This window comes from Ciconia boyciana, chromosome 22, assembly GCF_034638445.1.
Source record: "Ciconia boyciana chromosome 22, ASM3463844v1, whole genome shotgun sequence".
Classification (NCBI taxonomy): domain Eukaryota; kingdom Metazoa; phylum Chordata; class Aves; order Ciconiiformes; family Ciconiidae; genus Ciconia; species Ciconia boyciana.
Genome location: NC_132955.1, coordinates 4680102 through 4704809, shown reverse-complemented (window position 1 = coordinate 4704809; position 24708 = coordinate 4680102). Strand labels below are relative to the sequence as shown.

At 47.2% G+C, this 24708-nt stretch overlaps 1 protein-coding gene across 2 annotated transcripts in view; it reads right to left on the bottom strand.

Annotated features, from left to right (window-relative positions):
* Window positions 1–20992, bottom strand: part of ASIC2 (acid sensing ion channel subunit 2) — a 515886-nt gene extending 494894 nt beyond the window's left edge. For both annotated transcript variants that reach the window (XR_012046055.1, XM_072885662.1), the window contains exon 1: window positions 20200–20992. Coding sequence is in view for 1 of the 2 variants with exons in the window: in XM_072885662.1 (XP_072741763.1) it covers window positions 20200–20763 (564 nt within the window). In the remaining variant the exon portion in view is untranslated. The remainder of the gene's footprint in view (window positions 1–20199) is intronic.
* Window positions 20993–24708: the final 3716 nt, after the last annotated feature.

Sequence of the window (24708 nt, the reverse complement as noted above, 5' to 3'; positions counted from 1 at the left end):
CTTCTTCTACAGAGCATCCTGGGATGACTTCAGTTCTACAGAGTCTGACCTACTTTAAAGCCAGGCTGATTTTGTCCAAGCAGCAGCTGCATTTGAGGGCAAAGAGATAGGAGTAAAAGCTTCTGAAATGCGAGTCCAGTGCCCTGGTCACAGGCTCACATCCCCAGCAAGATTCAGAGCTGCTCGACTTTGACGTCCGCTCTTCTGTCCGCTCCTTGGCTTTCCTGACACATCCTTCCCAAGCACGTGCTGTAGCCTTGGCTTTCACAGCAAAGAAGAAAGGAAAGCAGTCTCTATTAGTCATTGCATCATTTGCACAGCCATCAAATGGGAGAAGTAATTAACTCGAACATGTTTATCTACAGTAATTATGAATTTGCATTGCACTCTATCAACAAAGTGGATTGGGCTCCCAACACTCTCTGAAGTATTCACATAGCCCGTGCATTCCCTTTTTTGCATGAGTCCTGGATCTTTACAAGAATCACGTTCAGTCCTGGCTCTGTCTAGGTCCTTTCTGTCTGTCAATACCCTCCTGAAGATCTGGGGCTCCTGGGATGTTTCTCAAAGGCCACTCATCACCATGCAATCCATAGACCCTGGTTTGCTTCCATTCTCCATCTGGATGATGGGAATAGCAACGCAGATAACAAACCTTGTGGTGGGAACAGAAGACGGTGAGGTGCTTCTGTGTGGCAGTGACCGAAACTTTATTTGGATTTTAAGGGAATTTCAGCAGAGCCATGATTATCCCTGGGATTTTCCACTGCATTGGCAAGAAGTATTCAATCTGCATGGCTGCTAGGACTTTCTTGCAAGACTCCCATTCACAGAGTCCCCCTCCGTCTCACACCACAGGAGGCGCGTGTCACATAATATATTCTTGATTTGTTTCCGAGCTTGATTCCTCGCCTTAGATTGTGTTGGAGGCTGCTGGGATGTGGGCTGGCTCTGCGCACCACACAGACTCCCTGGAAAATGCTCCAGTGAACAAACATTCATTAAAAAAAAGCAAATGTGAATTATAACTGACTGCGTAAAGGTGCTGGTGAATTGACAACATATGCACACAGTCAAAGCAAATGATCTGGAACACAACAGCGAGAGATGGAAAACTCTCTCACATCCCAGTCTGACACGTATCTCAGGGGTGATGCTGAGCTGCTGGCTAGGGCAGATCCTTCACGCTTCTGTCCTGCTGCATTCTCACCAGCATGAACCTTTTACTGCTGACCAGGAGAGGCGATTTCAATGTCCAAGGGAGCTCTGGCAAAGCCACCCCCACCCATTCAAATAGCTTTATTGTACTTCATACCAAGCAACCAGTATGGAGTTACTTTTTAGTCTCTCTCCTTGCTGGCTGCATTGGTTAAGGAGAGCGTCCCTCCTTTTGCAGTGGGACCAGCTAAGATCTAGCCGGCCTGATCTGTAGTTCTCCTTTACGTCAGGGTAATCCCTCTGGAGACGGGTCGTAGGTGAATGTAGCACAGCACCAAAGGGTTTCAATAGTACTCGCTCTGACTGCAGCACAAACTGGTGTTAGCAGGGTCATTGCTGTCCTCGCTTTGAGTGAAGCTTTCAAGCACAAAATTTAGGATTCAGAAGGAGACAAAATGGACTCAGAGCAAAATCCCAGTGCTGGCACTAAAATCAAGAAGAAAGGAGGTTGAACTGCACTTTCAGCACAAAGCTGGGATGCCAGTCCCAGATTTGTTAGATAATATCCCCTAAGCCAACAGAAAGTGAGTCTTAATTAGTCCGCATCTGGACCTTGGTTTGTCCTAAATGCATTCCCACGTCACTTGATGCCAGATCTCTAGCTCACTCACTCCCTTCAGGCATCACAGTGCATCTTTCAAGGGAGTTGATTTGCAATTTAAGCCTGTAACACAACCCTGCAAGGCATGTTTGACATGGCTCCAGGTTTGCCTGTGAATGTTTCCATACAGCTCTAATTAATAGCAACAACAATCACTTTTTAGCCATGGGAGGGAAACCCCGGTGGGCAGAGCGAATATTTCTCGAACTGCTACCACAGCCTTGTCTCTCTAGGAAACCTGAGGGCAAACTTCCAAATTTCTTTCCTCTTCTGCAGTATATTCCAGTGCGTGCGGCAGCCCTGCAGGGGAGCCATGCTTTGTAATGAAAACACAGTGCATTTGCTCTCGCTTATTTATGGGATAATAGACCAGGTGCTCTGTTTCATGAGACAATAATCAGAGTTCCCAGGTGGATAAAATCAAGACCAACTAACTCATTTCTGCAGAGGGAGTGTATTATTGTCTTTTCAAATAAGGTTTGCATTTCTCTCTCTGTTGTATTACGAGTACCGGAAAGCTATTGGTCAGAATCAGTCTAGCTGATGCTTTCCCCTCTTTTTCTCCCTTGCTGCTCAGAGAGCCCTTAAATCAGAGAGACCATTATATTATCTTTAAGCAATAGAGAGGACAGACCATCTTTCTGATCCATTTTTGTACAACGTCTAATACAACAGCGTTCCAGGAGCTCACAAATGCTATATCTATACAGATGATAAACAAAAATCCCACCACATCTAGTGCCTTGATTTCAGTCAGACTGGCCACTCCCAGGACGTTCTTACCACCCCTTGAAGGTGAAAACATTGAATAACACTCAGGGATGTCCTCAACTTGACATTAACATATAAGTTTGAGAGATTGTCAGACCAGAGATCGTCTGCGGTTCAGGTGTCTTGCACTCATGTTTTGGGTAGTTGCTCGGTAGCAAGCAACATGAACACCCTCAACCACAGAATTTGCTTCAGCCTCCACATGGGATCTTGACACAGCACTGGACAGGGTTAAGCACCCAAAGGACTTGCACCCTGATGGACTAAATATTAATATCTCCATCCAGACATAGACAGTGTCCGAGTTAATCAAATTTCCAGATCTGACAAGCTGTGTATTAAAATCTTCCCATGACCAAGAAACACAGAATTCATATTATGTGTCTCCAAGAACTAAGGTGAAAGAGCTTTCCAGGACATGACTATGTTTTTCCAAGTTTTCCAGGCACCCCACCACCTTGCTGAACCCAGATCGGATATGCCTAACACCCACAATCCAGGCGTACACCAAATCCATTCCTTCAGGAAAGGAAAATTTTGGTTTGCATCAAATTGGAGAGGTCCTTGAACAGAGCCTTCTGTTACTGGCAACCACATCATATAATCCTATCCGCAAGGGATGATCCTGTTTTAAAACCTGCTAGGCTTTTTATCTCCATTATTTCCACCAAGCAGTTACTTCCGGATTTCATTCCTTCAAGCATTAAAAAAACCCCTTTCTAACTTCCAGCATAAAGTTATCTATGACCAATTTATACCATTTGCTCCAGAGCCAGCATCATAATTTAGCTGCAATAGCTCCATTTCCCTCTCAGTGCTTATCCCCTTGACGTATTTTCTACAGAGTAATCACAGCCCTTCACACAGCCTTTGCCTTGCTAGCTTAAACAAGCTAAATTCTCATAATCTTCCCTCCTAGAACAGGTGCCTCTTCTCCTTAATCCTCCTCATAGTCTTTCTCTGTACCTGTTCCAGTTTGGATTCAGCTGCTTTTGAACACATAAAACTAACCGTTCACTCTGCACTAGCATTTACCACTTCTTTCTCCAGTGGCATTAACATATCCTGACCTCCATAAGAAATAGTTTGGTAAAGATCCTTGGCAAGGTACATACAGTTAAAGCAGCCACTTAATTAAAAAAAAACTAGTCAGGACCTCTGCCTTATCATTCTGGTAGTTTACATATCTGCACAAAAATTCTCAGGTACGGACTACTCTGAGCCACTGCATGTATCAGCTGGGATCAAGGTGTGCAGAACAAACAGGCAAGGATGGAGCACTAAGAAGGTCTTTTCTCGGTGATGTTTGAGATCTGTGATCTTCAAAATATTTTTTTAATGCTCCATGATGGTGCAATCTTTCCCTATATTGCAGAGCCCACAACCCCTGCTGAAGGTTTATCCAACCCGCAGGGAGGACAAAGCTTTGGCAGGATCGATGAGGAGAAAAGCACCAGGTGGCTTAAGGGCAGAGGATGCTTTCATGAAGGCAGGTCTGGCAATGCCAGCTGGCAATAGCAGCTCCCTGCTATCAGCTGCAAAATGCTGTTGTAGACGTAACTCCACAAACCAACAGAAACCTCCTCTCTGGACCTGAGCCTGAGCTGCTCCACGTGGCTTATGCAGGGGAATTTGATTTCTGAAGAGGAAATCTTCTACATTGCACTCTGAGGTCTTAAATATTATTGTTCCTCGTTGAATGTGGGTTAAGGGAGGAAAATAGTGGTACTTTTCTCTTTAGCTTTTTTGCAGCTCTCATAAAGGCATATAAAAACAATAATGAGCCACTCCACCACTTTAAGCAGTCAGGCAATGATGAATGAGACCCACTAAAACACTTCTGTCTTTGCCAAGGGCACTCTGGATTATGCTTGAACCTGTTTTAACCTGAGCACTTAACCTCCTTTTCCACAAAGTTGCCATTGCATGGCAACAACCATGATGGAGCTCAAAATAACACGGCAAAGGAATGGTTCCCTGAGAGGAAAGGAATATTTTCGTCACAGTTGGGGCTGGGTTTTTAAGAAGTGTAATTTATCTACTTGCTAAACCTCAGAATGTTAAAGAAACAGGAAGATAATTCTGTGTTACTAGTGAAGAAGGGAGGAAAGGTATGAAATTCAGCATGGAAGTATGCTTTTTATGACAGTCTGGCATGAAAAATACAGGGAAAGAATAGAGCTAAGCATTATTTCCAGCAATGGAGGCTCAGACAAATGTCCCTCACTCCCTTGAATTCAAATCTTTCTTGGAGTCAAGATCACACAGGCAGCAGAGCAGGCATTTGACCTCAGGGTTGAGAGAATATCAGCTGTAACCATTAGACATGCTTCTGCTCGTGCTTTTCCATGGCCATCTGTGCTGCACAAAGTGATACAGTTTGCAGAGGCCACAAAATGAACTGGCATCGAAGAGCAGACCCTGGGTTCCCAAAGGTGCGTTCATGTGATGCTGCACTTGGGGACCCCTTCCTGCATCTCTAGAAAATGTGGTAACTTGAGCAAAAGTTTGATGTTGATCCTACTACGCTGTGTCTTGCTTCTCCTGTGTGGAGCAGAGGAACACACATTTCCTCTTCATCCTTGGACTCAGCCAAAGACCTGCACATTGCTTCCACCAGTAGAAAGTCTCCACAGCTCACAGCCACCAGCGTGCTCTTCATACCCAGTGCAAGTTGGTCCAAAGGACCAAAGGCACATCTGACAGCTCCCTGGTGCCTGCAAAAAAGGAGCCCCTTTGCCTACCTACAGCAGAGGCAGCAGCCTCCCCGATCCCCACCAGCCTGGGCACTACTCCAAACAGCGGGCTCCCCTTCCCCTGATCTTTCCTTCCTCTCCCTGCTTGCTCTGGGTGGATAAAAATTATCAGCCTGGAGTTATTGGAAACTGTCTCTCAACTCAGGAGCAAGATGCAAAGACCTCCTGTGCGGGGCTGCCCCGATGGATATCTCAGGAACATGGGTTTCCCCACAAGTAGCAAGCATCATATGCATAAAACTGGGGTTTGGTGCATCACTGCTGAAATAAGTGATAAAAAAATCATCATCTGCATCACTGAATCATCTCCATCCTTAACAATCCAGTGAGACAGGAGCCAACACCTTGACTGAAAGATATCATATTGATGTGGCCTGAGGGGGACCCCTGGTCGCAGACCCAATGGCTGGAAAATGTCAAGCCTGGATGTGCCTGGACAGAAAACAAAGAGAAACTATTCCAAGTGGGACCATGAAGCACCACAGGGAGATGGAGCTGCTTGGGCATACAGCTTAGAGGAGGGGCAGACCAGAGCAAAGAAGCTGCATGCTGTTTTCTGGTTTTATTGTGTTTAATGGAAGAGTGTGTGTCTTTTTTGAAAAACAAGTGTGATTACAAGAACATACCTGACTCACACATTTATTTCTCCTCCTGATAGAAAAAAGCATGGAAGGAATACACAAGCTAAAAGGGCTAACAATAACAGTGTTAACAATTCACTTACACCTCTTCCCCAGCTTCCGAGATTAATTTGCAAATGGGGACTGTGTATGTACCTACCTGATTTGCAACAAAATAAATGCACAACACATTTCCCTATCCCTGGTGACTAAATTGTCCTTGCTTGATCTCTAGAAATAGTTTGCCACATGAATTTACCTGTGGTAGCTGCGCTTTACTTTAACCCCCTGCAAGGGGTACCATTACAGATTGTTTTGAAACATGGGAGGAAAATATTCTGCAATTAATTGTACCAACAAGCAGCCAACACCACATGAAATCTGCAATTAATTGTACCAACAAACAGCCAACACCACACGAAATGGAGAAGTAATCTTAGGCTTAGAAACACCCTTCCACATCGAACAGCATTCCAAAGTGGAACGGAGGCAGACGTTTTACTTAGGGATGCTGTTTAGCCTGCAGGCTCTTGCAGAGGCTATCTGGGGTTTGCAGAGCTGGAATAGCTATGGCCGCTCAGGTACACTGTGTACCTGACTTGCAAATATAGTAAGTAAGGCTATCAAAATGTTTTTTGAGTGAAGACATTCATAGAAAAATCTGTTTGGTTTTAATTCCTTCCAAACAGGAATGATGGATATTCTTGTCTCTGCACAAAATCACAACCCACATCATTCTCTGAGGCAGGCTAAAACAAATCCCCTCTCTTATTTAATTTTTAATCAATTTTAAAACTAAAAGTTTAATAATAAACATAAAGCAGGAAGACAGTCCTTGCCCCAAGGAGCTGACAATTTTGTCATCAATCCGAACGGAGGCGTGCAAACGCTGTACCGACGCGTAATTATTACCGATGACGTAATACCGCTTACGGAGGCTCAGAGCTGGGCGGGCGGCTCTTCCTACTCATGCCCCGAGGAGCGTGATGCAAAGCTGCGGTCAGCTCATGCACCCCGAGTCCTGCAGCGCAGGTTCACAGCAGCACCGTGGGCCCGCTCCCACTGCCGGGAATTAGGCAGACTCAGAGCTAGTTGGTTGGAGGTGGAAAGCTGTTACCCATGGAGTTAAGCTGGGAGTGGCTCCTGCTGAGACAAAGCAGCATCACCCCATATGGGGTTTGGGGTCTTCTCCTAGTTCTCCTCAGTGTGGCCACACATACGTCGTCTTTGGTGATGAACGTCCTGGAGAGTGGTCTGGTCCCTGGGAGGAGGCGTGCAGGGCAGCTCCCACCCACGCCATCTGTCCTGTGCATGCCATGGGGCAAGATATCAGCGCCCCTGATTTCAACCCAAGGAAATTAGCTGCTGGCTCACTTCAGGTTGGAGACCAAGAGCTAATCCCCGTGGATGTAATGGGACCAAATGGATAATCTGGCTGGATAACCAGGCTGTTGAAGTGAAATGGCAGTATTTCTGCTCACAGTGTCCTGTTCGTGGGGTGGAGCAGAGGGCACAGCAGGAGCAAGGCTGGAGGGCTCCATACAGGAGCTCTTTGCCTTTTCCCACCTCTTTTGGAGAGCTATGAGCCGTAAGTGCAAAAGAAGTTACACCAGGATGGTTGGGGACTATTCAGAATGGCAGAGCACAGCAAGAGGTGTTAAAATTATTTAAACTCATACTTTTCATGCCCTTTCCCAAGCTCAGGAGGGAAGAATCAGATTCATACCATTTTTTCTGGGCCTTAGCTTAAAAACAAAAGGATGTCTCCACTCTCCCAGTCCCTCTTCCACATTCCAACTTTCTTTCTGAGAGATGGGGTGTGGACATTTACTGCATAAACCACCTAGCACCATGAGGCTCTGGTTCCCCCAAAATCCTCTCTGTCTGTGTAGCCCATATTGTATATACAGCACTGTATTCCAAAACCATGCCTTAATAATAAACCAGCATGAGCATCTCTGACTTTTTGGACAACATGTTGGTTAAAAAATCAGGATGCAACACTCGTGCTCCCAACAGGAACTGCAGTGACAGCCCAGGAGGTCGATTCATGCAGATATAGGTAGACACACGCATGTGCATGTTCAATGACCCACACATTCAGCAGAAGAGAACCTCTTTGGCGAATGCAAGGGGGAAATCAATGCTTTACATAATCTGTGAAAACCCAAATCCACTATAAAACAAGTTGTTCTTGAAACAGAAGAATTAATGAAGCTTGTTTTCCTAAGGATGAGGATATTTTGTCTTCTAACCACTCCCTGCTCTGTCCCAGGTCCCTTAGGATTCCCACCAGGCAAAAGCAGAATAAACCAGGAGCAGCTAACATCCACATCCGTGTACCTTCACACGCACACAGATATACCTCTGGGTTGTTTCTCTACGTCCCATGGGTAGCACAGCCCTATGCATACTGATTTTTTCTTCATTGTGCTGTCTGTACTGTCAGAAAAGTGTAAGCTGTCTTCTTATTGCCAGGCTGCTTTTGGAGAAAGTGGGGCACATATGTTTGCTGGACAGCTGGTCGCTGTCAGATAAAATGTATAATACCATCGTTGACCCTTCTTTTCCTTGGTGGACTTGAGTTTGATTCTCTCCCAGCTGCCAGTTTTCATGAAACTTGTAGAAACCAAATGCTTTTGAGACTTCTCCTGCTCTTTCAAATGGACGCAAAATTGCTGAAACCTTCTATTATCAGGAAATAAGGCTAAAACTGAACCATCTCCACAAAGCTCAGAGGACGGTCTATCAGAAAACATCTTGCTCTGAAACCTGCCCTTTGAAAGAGGCGACTCATTTGAAAGCAGAGCATGAAATCCCCCTTTTCAGGGAAAGCCAGATATGAGTATGTAACTCAGGGTTCACCCTTACTAACATCAGGTGATACCAGGTTTTGCCCCAAAACCCATGTAAAATAGAGCCTGGGGTGCGCCTGGCCTACAAGTGCAAGATGTAGAGACTCCACGTGGTGGAAGGTTCCCCAGCTCCAGGTGACTTTTTCCATTATTTACTTCGGAACTAGCTGAAAATCAGAGCATCCACTTAATGAGATATCCCAGGGTTTCAAGATTTTATTTTGCTCCCTGATTTTCTTTTTTAATTAATTTCATGGAAAATAGAAATGCTTTAAGACAAAAATCTTTCATTTTTCTCATGGGAAATCTCATTCCAGTCAGTGTAACTTTAGGAAAGCAATTTTTTTGCATTCAGAAAAACTTTTCTGATGGAAATTTTTCAATGGAAACATTCAGACCAATTCCAGGCTCATCAATTTGTGTTTCAAAAACCCATGCTTGCTTCTGATCTGAATTTGTTTTTCTTTCAGCCAACCTCAGGCCTCTGCTTCCTCATGCCATAAACAGTTTTCTCCCATTTCTGTCTCACCTTCCCGCTTCCTCTATTGCTCTCCCCTATTCCTTTTTCCCACCTCATTTAACCTGCCACTTCACACCCTGCACAGCACCTCAAGATACACAACACAGATTGAGGACAAGGAGCTGGGAGCCACGGCTCAACCTGACACGACGCGCCAACAGAAGCAGAGATGTAACACAAGTTTGTGAACACTAACGTACCCAGCAGAGAAGCAGTTTTTAGAAACTTTAGAGTCCTATAGGCACTATAGGAGACCCTTGCACATTTTTGTAGTATCATGCATGAACACCATAGAAAAATCCTTTCCCTCTTGATCTGTTTTTCCCTGGAGAGATGCAGATGTACAGAGACCTCATCATAGGACTGACCTCTAAGGGTCTTTTCATACTACCAAGTGATAATGAGAAGAGAATGATTTTTCCAGGGATGGATGCAATTGCGGGGGCTAACAGCATGATCTCACTCTCATTAATGTCTTTAGGAGGTAAATTCCACTGAGGTTCAATAGAAATAGGATTGGTTTGTCAGCCTGGGACTTGCTTTTTCCCACAGCTCATCCTTAACAGCCATCTATACCATTGCATCTTCACACTCACGGCATCCCTCCGCTGTCATTTGTGTCCCTGTAATTACACGCACCCTACAAGGAACTCGTTGGTGGTGTAGAGGTGGTGTAGAGCAGCAAACGGCACTCATGTTAATTCAACTGCAATCCGTTGTCATTGTCTTGACAGAAACAAATTCACTTGTTATTCATGTGAATGTCACATGTATTTCAGGAGATGCTCCATCATAATTTAGCATTAGTTAATGGCCACTTAGAGTGTTCCTGGAGCATCTGTAGAGGGATGGTGGCTGTGGGATTCATCACCAGGGCGGAGTACAAAAAATGCAGTTCAACCAACAAGTATGAAGCTTAACATCTGGCACAGCAACTCCTTCTCTTAATGAGGGCATGATATCCACACCCTGTCTGGTCATGCTACTCATGAAAACTGGTTCAATTTTTTACATGAAGATTGGTTTAGATAGGAATGTTGTTTGAGAATCTAGCACAGCAGCAGTTTTCACAAAGCCTTTTGGGAAAACATTTTGTTTCTTTTCATTAAAAAAAGGAAGAATCCCCAAACATTAAATGCTTCAAAGAAAAAAAATTAGTACATCAGGACTGTGTGACTGCTGTAACCAGCCATCACCTCCCTAGCAAAGGAGGAGACACCATGTTACGTTATGGGAGATGTAATTCAACCAGTGTGTCCAGAGAAAAATGGGAGTGTGATGAACTGAAACTGCAGTTCCTAGCAGACTTCACAGTAACATTTCTGGTTCATATTTTCAGCGAAAAAACAAGAAACTTGGTGGCAAAAATTCTATTCTAATCCAAGACCCTGCCTCAAATAAATCATCACTTTCCAGGTGGCTTAGGGTCCCTCCCATCTCCCAAAATGTAATGCTATCACACATTTGAGGTCAAGCCGAAGCATCTCTGATATCCTTGTTCAGCTCTCACAGGTTTCTCCATCACTGGAAAACTCCTGATGAGTTAACAGTGCTACTGACGCTGCCGTTTCGTGCATGGTCGGCAAAGACAGATCACACGTGCTGCTCTTCCAAAGCGTAGCAGGTGGCAGTGGAAGAAATACAGAGGCTCTAATGGATGTCTCTACATATACCATCCATTTTAGTGCCAGGGAGCAGTGGATTGTGGTGTTGAAACTTTAGCTAATTAAGGGTTAAGCTCACATTAATTCCTCCCACTGGTCATTAACTCTCCTCTGCAATTAATTTAGTCCTTTATTGTCCCGCCTATGGCATACTGCGGTGATGTTTTCTTGCCTGCCATTGGGCAATCCCACATGACAATTACTCTCCTCTCTCTGCTGTACCAGGGCTTCAGCTGATCATTTTCTACTTGAACTGGGGGAAGTAAGTCACTTGTCACAGTGGCAGAGATTTGAGCCCTTAAATTATCCTGCTCACAGTACATGCAGTTAAGTCACCTGGCCTAAGATTAATTTCCCTCAAACATTCAGGTGAACAAAGAGTTTGAATCCCTGTTATGGGATTCAGCCTCATAAAGTAAGTGAAGTCCTTGCATGACTGTCCTCCACTGCATGAGCATGGGATTTCAGAAAGCTTGGAAACAACGTGGATGAAACATGAAACAAGAAAATGTCTAAATGGGTTGGTTTGACTTTCTTCCTCCAATAATGTCAAAACCTTTAAAAAGGCAAACAGTTTTAATTCTTTTAATTCCATGCCATCTTTATATTACATTCATTTATATATCAGTCTTCAACATTGTTGAAACAGCATCATGAAGATTCAGATTTATAAAGCAGCTGAAACTTCATCCCACTAAAATTGTTGGCTCTCAACCTGTTTGGGTTTGGGTTTTTTTCCAGATACGGAAGGAGGACAGATTCAGAACTATTGGTTGCCCTCACAACAAACTCCATTTCCCAGCAAACTCACACTGGAAGTGAGATCTGAACAAACTTCGTACTGACTGAAAGGGAAGCCCAAAGGTTTGGCATGAAGCTCCCACCACTTGGGCAGAGCCTGGAATCACCTTCTCATGCAAAGTCAAACTGACCTGAAGAAGCACCTGATGAGTACATTGAATTTGGCTCAGTCTTTCTCACTTCTGATTTTCTTTTCAAATTCCAGTCTCTGAGGAAATCACCGCGCAGAACTGGCTCATCTGACAGGAGCAGAGAACTGAGCAACTTCTATTGCACGTGAAAAAGCCCTGATGGCCCAGGTTCCCCTGTGATGGGTTCCTCTCTGGAAATCTAACCAAGTGCAGATTAAACCTCCTTTCATCTGTCTCACCCTGAGCAAATATATGTGCATTTTCCATTACCGTTCACTTCTTCACGCTCCCTGACTTAACACGCAGGCTAAATCCTTTCTTCAACAGCAACAACAACAAATGATCAAAACAATTCAGTTTTCCTTCAAATAATGGAATGTGCTTCAGTTGTAAGTATTCATGGCTGGATGGAAATTGTTTCTTGATGGGCCCTGAGCATACTGATGTCAATCTGTTTAAATGACTCACAGTCTCTTTTACCTCCAAGGGGCAATTTTGTTTTTCTGGTACTGGTCTCACAGATAATCCATGGCAGATGGGAGTCAGACATGTCCACCTCATCTAGCTCATTTTCCATCTTAGCTTGTTGAGCTTGTGATCCCTAGGAGATTTCCTCACAGCTATTCGTGGGTCTGGAAATACTGACAAGCTTTTAGAAGACCACTCAGGTTATGCTCATCCCTCAGTAAAGGGAATACATTTAAGGCTTTTTTTTTTAACCTGTCAGCAAATTCAGGTGGCAAAATAGCTGCTGACTTTTGCAACCTGCAAATATAGCCACAGTTCATGTTTTCCTCCCCCTGGAAGACCTGTGTTCTCCCCCCCAGCTCTCTCATAGCTGTGCTTGTCTTGTAGGCAAGAAACTTTTCACGGATCTGTTTTTCCAAAGAGCTCTTCCTATGGAAACCTGCATGAAGGGTCACATCAGCCCAGTAGGCAAAATACTTTCTGTATCTTTTGAGTACTATATACAGTTGGTATAGCTGTGGCAGCAACACATCCATCTGGCACCTTGCTCGGACCTACCTTATCAAGGTATCAGAGCAATATATTGCCTTTTATTGCCTGCAGCCTGATGATGCGTCCCCCCTGACAGGCAATTAATGCGTAATTCTGCTGCACAGGCTAAGCCGAGTCTGGCTGCCACTCCAGGTATAAATTCCTTTAACAAATGCTTTTGTGAAGGCATAGGAGGGACTCACAGACGCTGGGCTCTGCCAGAGGAGATGGAGATGCCTCAGACGACCTCGCTGTCCCTGCTGCCGTGCAGCCGGCTGCGCTCCTCAGGAGCTGTGCGGCACAATTTCTCAGTCAAGAGGAGCTGAATGATGGATTTCAGGGTTTTTTTCAGGGAATCTCCACTGACTCCTCCTAAAGCGAACGGCAGTGGTTCCAGGAGATGGAAAAGGCCAGGGGCTTCCTCAGAGAACCCGTGACAGGTTCATTATGGAATCAGACCTGTGAATGCCTCGGATGCTCAGTGCAGAAGACAGAGTTGTCAACAACTGTGTGTTTTAGGCCAATTTATTTCCTTAGGTCAGTAACGCGAACCTGAACTTGTACGTAAGGCTCACAGAGGGGAAGGTAACCATCTTCCAAAATTGGCTTTCATTTTTCATGCTCTCATTGAAGATTGAGAGTGAATTGAGCATGAAAAAATGAGACTCCCAAAAAATAGCAAAAGGGGATAAGACCCGGCAGGTATACACCAGCTTTTTATTACAGAATCATAATTTGTGTTGGAAGGGACCTCAAGAGGCCACCCAGGCCATCACTGAAGTCAGACCTGTTTTCTCCTTTAATCAAGTGAGAATTCCTCCTGTTTCACTTTCTGACCACTGGTTTCGATTTGTGCCCGTTGCCTGCCATGGGGATCATGGACACTGAACTGTAGTGGTCAGGAGTGTTGCAAGGAGTGTTTAGAATAAACCCACAGAGTGGTTTACAGCAGTCACATCATGTTTTTTCACATGGCATCACTGCACTTGGTCAGATAAGCACAAAGATTCTGCAAGAGGGTACATCTGGGAGGTTATTTATTATTTGTCATGAAATCTCCAAAGGGTACTTGCATGAGGTGTATGGAAGAAGGTCAGGACAAGCTATATCGTTCCAATTTACCTCTCCAGATGGACAACATGGTAGTTTTTTTACAAGTTCTGGTCTTTCCTGGCCTTCACTTACCGTTGTGATCATGACTAGATTTAAGTCTAGTTCATGTAGAAAGAGCACAAGTACATTTGAATGCTTCCCATGGTTTCACCCTTCATCCACTGCAGACAGCAAGCTGTACCCAGGAGACCTTTGTCCAAGACCAGTTGTCAGGGAGACGCTGTGAGATGAAATGTGTTAGTCGCAGAGAGCCACGGGCTAAGGAAACACCAGGACATGGTGGCTGAAAGACATTTATCATCCTTGTTCTCTGTTTTTTACGACCTTGCCTCTCCACAGCTTTCCAGCACTTTAGTTCTCAGTGTCTCTCTGGGAGAAAGGCTATTTCCCCCCATTTTGCAGGTAGGAGAGATGAAGTGCAAGAAGCTGGACTCAGAGGTATTTCCAGTGCAAAGGAAAGCCTCATGCAATTCCCAGGAAAATTCTGACAAAGTCTTGCAGCCCTCAAATATCTCCTTTGTCCTTGCAACTCTAATGACATTCTTCTTGCTCAGCATTTCTTCCTCATCTCAAGGGCGGTGTTTGCATTTTGCTTCAGCTCCAGATGCTGTTTTGAGTGCAAATCCCTCAGCAGGTGTTGTACGGATGGGGGTCAGAGGAGCTCTCACTTGGCCTCCTGATGAATAACTGTGATGAATGGGAATCACTTAGAAGACAAGAGTGCTTCTTGCTCTCCCTCAAATGAAGCAGCCAGGTGCACGGCGTAAGCCGAGGCCACAGGCAAGGGAAGGCTGAGTCCACAGCTGGCTCTTACGCACAGAAGTGCTTTGTCTTTCCTCCTCCAGGCCCCAACCCCGCCGTGCCTCATCTCCCCTTGCACTCACAACACTCTGATCTCCAGCTGCCTCTGATACTTTGGCCGCACTCATTTCTGAGATATCTCAAATCTTTAGATGATTTCCCATCTCAAACCCCTAGTGAGGGAGGGGAGTGTGCCGGGTCAAGACATAGCTCAAACCAGAACAAAACACAGACCTTTTAAAAGAAAATTATGGATGAGTTTATCCCTGTGCTGCTCAGGTCTTGAATCAGACCAATGTCTCAAACATGGATCACCCACGTCCCAGGTAAATGACCTACAGCCACATTTCTGAATTTTCTGTCCTATGGAAGTTGTTTCACCCATAGAATCACAGAACCATTTAGGTTGGAAAAGACCCTTAAGATCATCGAGTCCAACCAGTGTGAATACTTTCAGTATTAAAGGACTTAAAATTGGGTTTGCCATGAAAAGACTCCACTGAGGTTCTACAGCCTTCTCTTAATTAGATTTTAACTCCAGTAACAATTCAAGACCCAGGAAGCTTTCTTCATGAACAGAGGTTCATCACAACTGTTGATGAATGTTCTGGTGAACTTTAAAGCATTATCCTACCATTTTGTAACAAATAAAGGAAATACAAACCTCATCAGCTCCATGGGGAAGCGCTACCACACTCACTTTACAGCTAAATGCTTAAGGGACAAAGAAACTTAGTCCAGGCAAACGTTGGGTAGAATGGGGGTCTGCGTTTCTCAAGGGCATGGTTTGCACATCAGCTAGATACGTGACCCAGGAGCAATCCGCCTCATTTTAGACACCCAACTGAGACACCAACAACAGCAACATGATAACCTTGCACTCCCTCCTGTGCCTATGCCCATGCACCAAAACTCAACAGCATGTGCAAACTCAAGATGTTATAATGCAGACTGGGAAGGCTGCACAAAGATTTGGTCTCCTAGTGCAAGAACTATCTGTTTGTGTAAAAGATATCACAGAATTGCAGATCTCATTATAGCATCTCAGATTCTGGAGCAAACTTTGGAAAAAGTCATGATTTTCCAGAAGAATTGTTAAATAGAAAGAAGTAATGTTTTTCTGAATCAAGCAGCCACCATCCTGATTTTTTTTCTTGAGGAAAGCGGAAGTTGTATAATAGGAGATGAGAATGGACTAATTAGTCTAAAAAGCAAAAGCTGTTTACTAAATACTGGCCTCATGGGCGCAGTAGAAAGAACGGGAGAAAAAACATGCATGGAGAAAGACAGATAGATTGACAGAAACTTGTGTCTCAAAATAGAAATATTCACATGAGATACTCTCCATTATGCGGACACTGTCTGTCAGTAAGAATGTGTATTGAAAATAAATGAGTTATATCCTTCAATTGTCATGGCCACTGAAAATAAATAGACATCCAGCAACAAAGGCATAGCAGGCACAAGCTAAGTTATTGTGTTACTTCTGAAATGAATTGGATGTGCAAGGAAGCAGACGCTACACATTCCATTTAGCAAATGACCCAACTGAAATACATGCTCACACACCAGAACGCACACCCACTGCCATCGTCTGAATATGTCTGGCAGGGCTTGGCTGCTGGGGCTAATTTTCTCATCAAGGTGGGACTGAGATAGCCCGTTCGCCCTGCTGCTCGTGTTCTCGCTATCTACACCCAGGTCATCCCATCAGTCATTCTGCATTTACCCCATGGGCTGAAAGAGTTTTCACAGACTTTTCTCCCCTGTCGCCCCATGCATTTGCTGTGCCACACACAAAAATCTCCTGCAAGGCTCCCCTGCCATTGCTCAGTTCATCCCATGCTGGAACAGCAAAGGACCACGAGCCACACCAACAGGCCCAGGAAAGAGGCTTTGCTCCAGCACACCCACAGAGATACTCAAAAAATCACAGTGGTGTGTCTAGGGCTGATGAGCCGCAGCTTTACCACGCTCAGCAGCAGTAGGATGGGAAGACCTTAATGTCATGTCGAGCAGCATGAGCACAGCTCCTCCAGAAAAATGCCATCTGCGAGGTCATTTTCAACTGAGACCTCCTGGGAGGAGCAATGCAGAAAAAAAGGAGGGGATTTCCTCAGCTGCTGCTGTTATCAGGCTTCCCTCCTCCAAGTACTCTAAGGGAAAGGGTTTGCTAAAGGATGTTCTGCCAATTTTCTATTCTTCATTGCTTTGCCTACAGCAGAGGTCTGCATTATCTTATCTGCTGCTCAGTGCATTGCAATGCCAGCTCAGGAATCAGCACATAGGCTGCTAAGACCTTGCTGTTCTTGTTGGATGTATCTCTGCAGAAAAGCTTAGGGGACTCACTCCTCTGAGCAGACCATAATACGGGGAAACGTTGTCTGAGAGGCATTAGATATTATCCTGGGGAGAAGGAACAGAGGGTGTAAGGAAAGCACAGCTCAAATCCTGTTAATAAAGCAGTGACAGAGAATTGAAAAAGGGAAGTGGAGGAGGAAGGAGGGTAAAGTCATGTTTTCAAAGTGCCAGGACACTGCCATTCCAGCTTCTGCTTTGCCTTCCCATGCAGCAAAAGCAAGGTGTGCTTTATTCAGGGGACACACTGTACACACCACACACACGTATGCATCAAAAGGGACAGCTGACCAGCTGGAAACACTGCACTAACTTCTTTAGCAGTACCTTATTGCAGAGTTAACTGCTTTGATGCAGCCTCCTACTGCAAAACTCCTGCCTCTTCTGCTCCCAGATGCATGAATTTGGGGAGTATAGAAAAAGAGCCCGAGTTCTTCACCATGATGATGTATTACAAAACTGCTCTGGGATTTACACCCTCTGTTTCCTGACAGGAAAGAAATCAGGCTTCAGTGATGATGCTTCTCCTCTTTTTCCAGCTGGTAATGCAGCAGAATGGATGGGCTGTCACAGAGTCTATATGCAGTTGCAACAGGTCGTTGGTGATTAAATGCAAAATTCATCCAGGACATGAGGTTCTGATTCAGCCTGGAGGCAGTTCAAAGACCTTTACAGCATGCTCCCTGTGGAAAGACCTACTCAGCTTTCAAGCAGACACTTTTTGCTGCCTTTTATCTGAGAGGTAAAGTCTGGAAGGAAAACAGGGTTGTTGTGTCCCTTTTGAGTGCTTCTCCCTCAATTTTCATAACCGAAGGGATTACCTGAAGCCAGTGAGACTGAAACACCTGCTTCGGTTAGAAAGGCACAGCAGGCAATGCTGGGAAGATGTTGTCTTCTGGAGCATCTAGGAGCTGCTTTGCAGAATGGACTGAAGTATTTCACTGCCCTGTTTCTGAATCTCTACAGTCCTTTGACAAGGACAAGCACTGTCAGTCTGTAATATCCGATCTGTTTCTAGCTAGCCCTAACCAGTTTTAGCAGAGCAAGGATTTATTCAGCAGACAGGGAATGTTTAGTCTTTCTGGAAACTACTGTATCTCCCATGGAAAAAAAAAATCATTGTTTCAGAAGCAGCTACCTTGAAAAGCTAAATGGCCAGGGAGATGACACCCCACCGTGTCCCAGGGAGGCTGCCAAAAGCTCCAGTCTGAGGACAAGACCTGCTTTTTTAAGTCCTGCAGATGTTTTGAATGTGCTGTTTGCTTGCTGGCTTTGAGGCTTTTGATTTTGGCTGGTGTTTACTGTGTTATTGGAAAGCCCACGGGCAGAATACCTTCCTCTCTCCACACCCTCACGATGGACAGGTCTGTCCATCCTGCTGGGATCTGTCCTCACTCCCCAACTCTTCTGTCCCTTGGACTTTTGCATCTGTTTCTCCTTTCTATCCCATTTTCCAGACTTAGTCACACATGGTCTTTCCTTAGCAAGCTCTTGTCCTAGTGACTTTCTTGATACCTTCCTACAACCCACATGGCTCAACCTCTGCCCAAGGAACAGAAGCAAAGGAGCAGTTTGCCTGGATATCCAGTTTGAAATGGGCAAGGCATAAGGGTTATGCACAGGCAATAACTGAGGCATAAAATTGTATGTTCCTGCTCAGATGGTTAAAGAGAGCACAGTCCAGGTGATAGCAATGACTTTGTAGCATGAGTCAGTTGGACTCATTTGCTGGGAGATCCAAAAGCAGCAGAGACAGAAAATATTCCCTTCTCCTAAAACCAGACAAAAATCCTGCTGACAAACCAGACCATCACAAAACCCGTTATGGCACCTGCCTATCTGCAGGACAGTAAGTAGTGAGCAGAGCAAGCAGCATCGTTCCCAGAGAAACAACCAGCTGAAAGCTGTAGCGTTACTGACTCCAGGATTACCGAACCCTCTAACTGGCTGAATGGGTGTGAAGGGACTGGCCACCGTGGCCTGAGAGTGAAGTACGACTTAGCCCAGTCCCAGCCCTCACGCCCACATCTCTGCCAGGACATGATTCAAACCACCAGCCTGGGGGGAGCAGACCCCTCTGCAGCCCCTTGCCCAGTCCCGCACCCTCTCCTGCCCCAGCCGCACACTGGGGCCACCACTTCTTCCAGGCAACCTACTTCTTATTTTTATTTTAAGCTGATACTTTTTGCCAGCCGAACTACCCAGGCCAGCCTGCACTGCCATCAGGGTGTCATCCAGAAGCTGTAAACTGAGCAGCGTCTGCTTCCTTCAGGACCCTCAGGCTACCCAGCTCGCTCCACCTCCCCGCCAGCCTAAGAGCAGTCTGGGCTCAGAGCAGAGCCTGATTTCTTTTTCTCTTCTTTCCCCCCCCCGCCCCCTTTTCTCTAACGCAGCACCAGGAAGGGACGCAGCTGCTGCCCACACTGTGCAGTAAACTAGGACTTATGAGCCATGACCACCAAAACAAGCAGAAAAATTTCCCCTTCCAAGATTTCAGCAAGGCTACAAACACCCAGGGAAATACAACTAGCTAATGGACATCACTCAGACCGTCCCTGAACGCCTGCCTTTCTTGCTGGCCTCTTTCCAGCCCTCTCTACTTTCTTCAGCTGACTAACATGCACTGGCCATAGCAAGAGACCCCCAAGCCCCCTCAGATGCTCGGCAGCAGGACCCGTCTGATGCCCTGGTCTGACACCAAGCAGCCGCCTGGGAGCCATGGGCCTTATGCAGGATGGAGGCTGGATCTGCTGCAAGCCCCTTGCAGGGCTGGCCCCATGTAAACCCACGTTAGGACTCCAGCAAACAAACTTCAACTCAACAGGCTGCCTCCTCCTCCTCTGCTGTGCCAGAGCCCAGCAGACACCATTCACTCATCATACCATGCCCACACAGGTTGGCCAGTGACCTCCAATTCTGTCCTGGTCCTGCAACACCACCACCGTCTGCACACCCAGAGAAGAGAAAAGCAGAGTGTCTGCTCATACTCACAGTTTTGAAGTCCTCATGGCTGCACTCTTGGCCTTTGAATTTGCAGTACAGCATCATATCCTTCAGGTCGTGGCCAACCCGCGCCAGGAACTCCTGCATGTTGAAAACTTTTGGTTTATACTGCTTAAAGTTGGCCTTTTCTTGGAGGATGGCTAAGACGGCTGGGTCAGCCAGGTGAGGGTTGGGGATCTGCAGGTTAACGTCAAGCAGAGCCAGGAGCTCCCCAGCATGGTACAGGTCGTTGGTGGTGAGCCGGGAAAAGCGGAACTCGTTGAGGTTACAGATGGTGACAGCAGGGAAGACCAGGCTGTTTGCCACAACCTCATCTACTTTGGTCACATGCTGGTAGGAGAAGTAGAAAGCCACCCTGTCTGAACTCTCAACCAGGAGGAGACCCAGCGAGCCCACAAAGGCCAAGGTCCAGAGCAGGCGACGGATGGTCACTGGCCCATAGACAAAGACGTGACGGATCCCGTGGAGCGTGGAGGTGTTGGCAAAAATCTGGATGCTGGAAGGCTGCAGGCTGCCCATGCTGCCCTCGCTGGTGCTGTCCTTCAGATCCATCAGGGATAGTTAGTTAAATCCTGGCACTGCTTTTTGGGTCAGTCTATAGCTGGAACTGGGATCCGGATCTCTCCCCTCCCCTGCGGAAAGTAATTAAACCCTTTTAGGGGTGGGAGAGGGAAGGAGAGTCTCAGGCCAGCTGCTGCGAGTTTATCCCACAAGCTCAGCAGTAGCTTCGTAGGGGTAAATATTTATATAAAATCCATTCAAACTCTCGCTCTTGATTTCCTCGGTGCGATAAGAAGGGCTGGTTTTATTTAGGGAGACACCAAGGTGATGTGGAAGAGATGTGGGTGGGCAGTGAAAGCTGAGCCAATGGAAATAAAGTCCTCCCCCTACACACACACACATGCACACACACACGCGCCGAACGGAGATGAGATTAAGCGAGAAAGCGAGCTTAAAACAAGTCGAGGCAGCTCGCAGCCTGTTAACTAGTGCGTAAAGCCCGAGGATGCCGCTTCCCAGAGCTGATGTCTTGCAGAGCAGTGGGGCTTTCAGACTGATCGGGAGATGTTCCCTGTGCTCCAGGGATGCGAGCTGCTGGATTCAGGCATCTCTTCTCCTCTCCACCCCTCCATTTTGGGCAGGGCTCCAAGAAATACCACCCCAAAAACCCACCCTGTGCTGCCAGTGTTATTTCCGAGGGCTTCTCTCAGGGAAAGGTGGGCAGCTAATTCAGCAGGAGAACTATGAGAAGAAAAGGGGGAGGGAAAAGGAAAGGCTAAAAAAAAAAGAAAAGGGGTTGGAAAACTGCTGCTCAGCTCCGTGCACACACACACACGCACACTGAGCAGGGAAGAAAGCAACAGCACGAAGCCTCTCCTCTGTCACACAGCAGCTCAGAGCAAAAAATCAGACAGGGCAGGACTCGGTGGGGAGAGGCAGCAGGGCTGCAGCATCTCTCATCTCTTCTTTCTCTGTCTCAGAGCTTCCCTTCACATCAGGACTCTCGACAGCGTGAAGCGCTGAGAGCCGTGAGTCATGCATCGATCCGGAGCCCCATGGCAGGGCGAGAGCCCAGGGGAGGGCAGGGAGAGGGGCTGCAATCAGAGACCCCCGGCTCCTGCCTGGAGGGTGAGTCCGTAAGCAGCCGTGCCTCGGTGGGGCCCGGGGGGGCTGTGCCGAGCAGCTCCTGTAGCCCCCAGGCTCAGCCCTCAGAGGACTCAGAAGACTTTTGGCCAGCAGGATCTCCAGATGTTTTGTTTGCTGCTGAAAGGCAGCTGTGATGGATGTGTTTGGGGAAGATGCTCCCAGATGTGCGTTCAGCCGTGAGGTTTGGGGGGGGCGGGGAGGCAAACGGGGAAAGGTTTCCTACCTAAGAGATACTGCAAAATCCTGTAATGATACCTCCATACATGAGAGCATCCTTAGTGCACGCTGCAGGAGATGGGAATGAGCGGGGTTCAGCCCGGAGATGAAAGGTGCTGGGGTCTGAGCAGGGTCTGGGGTAACTCCCCTCCATATTGTCTCAGTGCACAGCAGTATTTTTGCCTGCTTTTGTTCGGATCCAGAAGAACAAAACAGTTTCTGTCTCTGTACAGCACCCAGCACTATGGTAGGTGAGGGTCCCAGGGGCCATGGTAGCACCCAGGAGGTGACTTTCCCAGTTTGGATACGGTGGGAGCAGAGGGTCAAAGCACAGACAGAGCCTGTCACAGTCTGCGGGGCGATGCCCAGTGACTCTCAGCCACTCATGAAGTTACCTTAAGGACAACCCCAAAGATTACCTGGGACAAAATAAGCCCAGTTTTTTAATTTATAACCCCAAGTGTTGTTTTCGTGAGACCAGACCCTGAAAGAGCCTTTGCACTTTGCAGCATTTGGCCCCTTCAGCACTTCAGGTGCTTCCCCCCCACTGATGGACCCGAGTCTCCTCGGGAACACCAGCTGGCCTGGCCATGAGCCACCTTGTCCTCCCCTGACACTTTTCACCCTGCGATGGGGCAATTTCAGCTTTTGCTACCTCCGAAGCCACATTTGGCCCTGGCAGCCAAAGGCAACCCCAGCTGTGGCATCCCCCAGCATAGAGCGTCCTATGGGAGCATCTCTCAAGCTGAGCTACTCATCCCAGCATGGCTACATGGCAGTGCAACACTACTCTCTCCATTTTACACCAGGGAAACTGAGGCAAAGAGAGGCCAAAGGACTTAAGAGCGGTCACCCAGGAAGCTTGCAGCATAGCCATGAGTTGAATTTACCAGTAGGTCTTTCAGCGTACCAGGTTGCTGCCCTAAAGCTGAACTCTCCTTCCATAGCCAGAAGGCTCCAGGACTGTGCGGAGACCACGGCCGGTCCTTATGGACACCTGGGGGGCAGGGGGAGCAGGAGCTGCCACCAGAGGCTGGTTTCCTCTTTGTACAAATCCACATCAGCCCTGAAATGCAAAAAATGGTCCCTCCTCCTGCATCTCTGCTCGACTGAAAGCCAGGCTCTCAATGCAAGCCCATTTGTGGCTAAACAAGCTGTGCCCCTTCTTTATTAAGCAGAAATGCAGCCAAGGTGAGGCGTTGCACACCTCCCGCATCTTGTCATGCCCTTTCCAGGAGGGGTGGAGAAGACAGCACTGAGCAGACCCAAACAACGTGTGAACCAGAATTAAAGCAGCTGAGGACAGAGTAGCCACAGCACCCTTGTTCCTGGGCTCCAGACCTCGCTGCCTGTCTACCGTTGGGCTCACCATCTCCCCACGGCTGGGGACAAGACCATTCCATTCCCTCACTGAAAATTTCCTGGCAGGAATGGGCCTTTTCCATTCCCTTTTCCACCCATGACCAATCCATTGGCAAATCTCCCTCCTCTCCCCCCGTCTGCATTATTTGGCCTGGTGCGTTAATGCTTTCATTTGTTCACCATGCACGCTGCCTTTACAATCCTGTTTTCTGTAATTCATACCATATACCATCTGCTGCCTTTTATTATTTAACTATATAGAGTGCTTTGGCTGCAGCCTGGAGGAAAAAGTGCCGTGCCCAGCAGTGCTGCCTAGCACTGGCGCCAGCTCACCAGGCTCCGCTCCACTGCTCATGGGGTTGGGGACAAACCAGGGGGACAAATGCTCTACGGTGAGTGCCTGCGGCTCAGGTTGTGCCTAAGAGTTGACATTGGCCACGGTGTCCTGAGAGCCAAGGAAAGCAGCTCTGGTTGTGCCTGGGCTGCACTATGGGATGACACCAGCAAGGATGGGGTAGATGGGTTGCAAAGGATGGTAAGGGGTGTTGGCACCTCTCGCCACCCATATAAACGGCCTCTCTGCAGGTGGATGTGCATGGTAAGGACAAAGCAGCCTGGCCAGTCCCATAAAAGCCCCCGGGATGGCAGAGCCCAGCTAAGGAAACCTGCACTCCCCTTCCTTGGGGACACCCAGGGAATGGCAGTGCATCCCTGGGGTGTGAAGTAGCTGCTCTGGGAGCTTGTAGCCCAACCTCAGCCCCTGAATATTCCTCGCAGACCTCGCTGCTTCAAATCTCCTTCAGAAAGAAGGACAGAGGAGCCAGGCAGGGCCAGAAGACATGTCACTCAGGAAAAATCCCGGGTTTTTTTCCCCCTTACAGGGATGTGGTGGTGGTGGTGGGCAGCAGGGCCAGGGTGGCTGAGGGACACAGGGAGCAGACCTGGAGCCCTCTCTCGTTTGCACAGCCTGTGCCTGCCCTCTTGTGTCTCAAGCCCATGCTGCACTGCTCCGGGTGAGGGATCCCAGCCCTGAAACACGTGGGAAATGGGTTTATTCGGGGAGGGACAAGAGATGGAGCGGGGTCCCCCACCTGTGTGAGCCCCTCTGCTCCCACAGCCCCACCTGAGCTCTCCCAGAGGCATGTCCCAGGCAAAGGATTTGCACTGGGAAACTCAGGATTGGCCTTACAGGCAGAGCAATGGGTTGTTTTAAAAAGAAAAGGTGATTCTTTGGCCCCCTGTGTGGTTCAGCACACAGTCCCCACTGCCCTG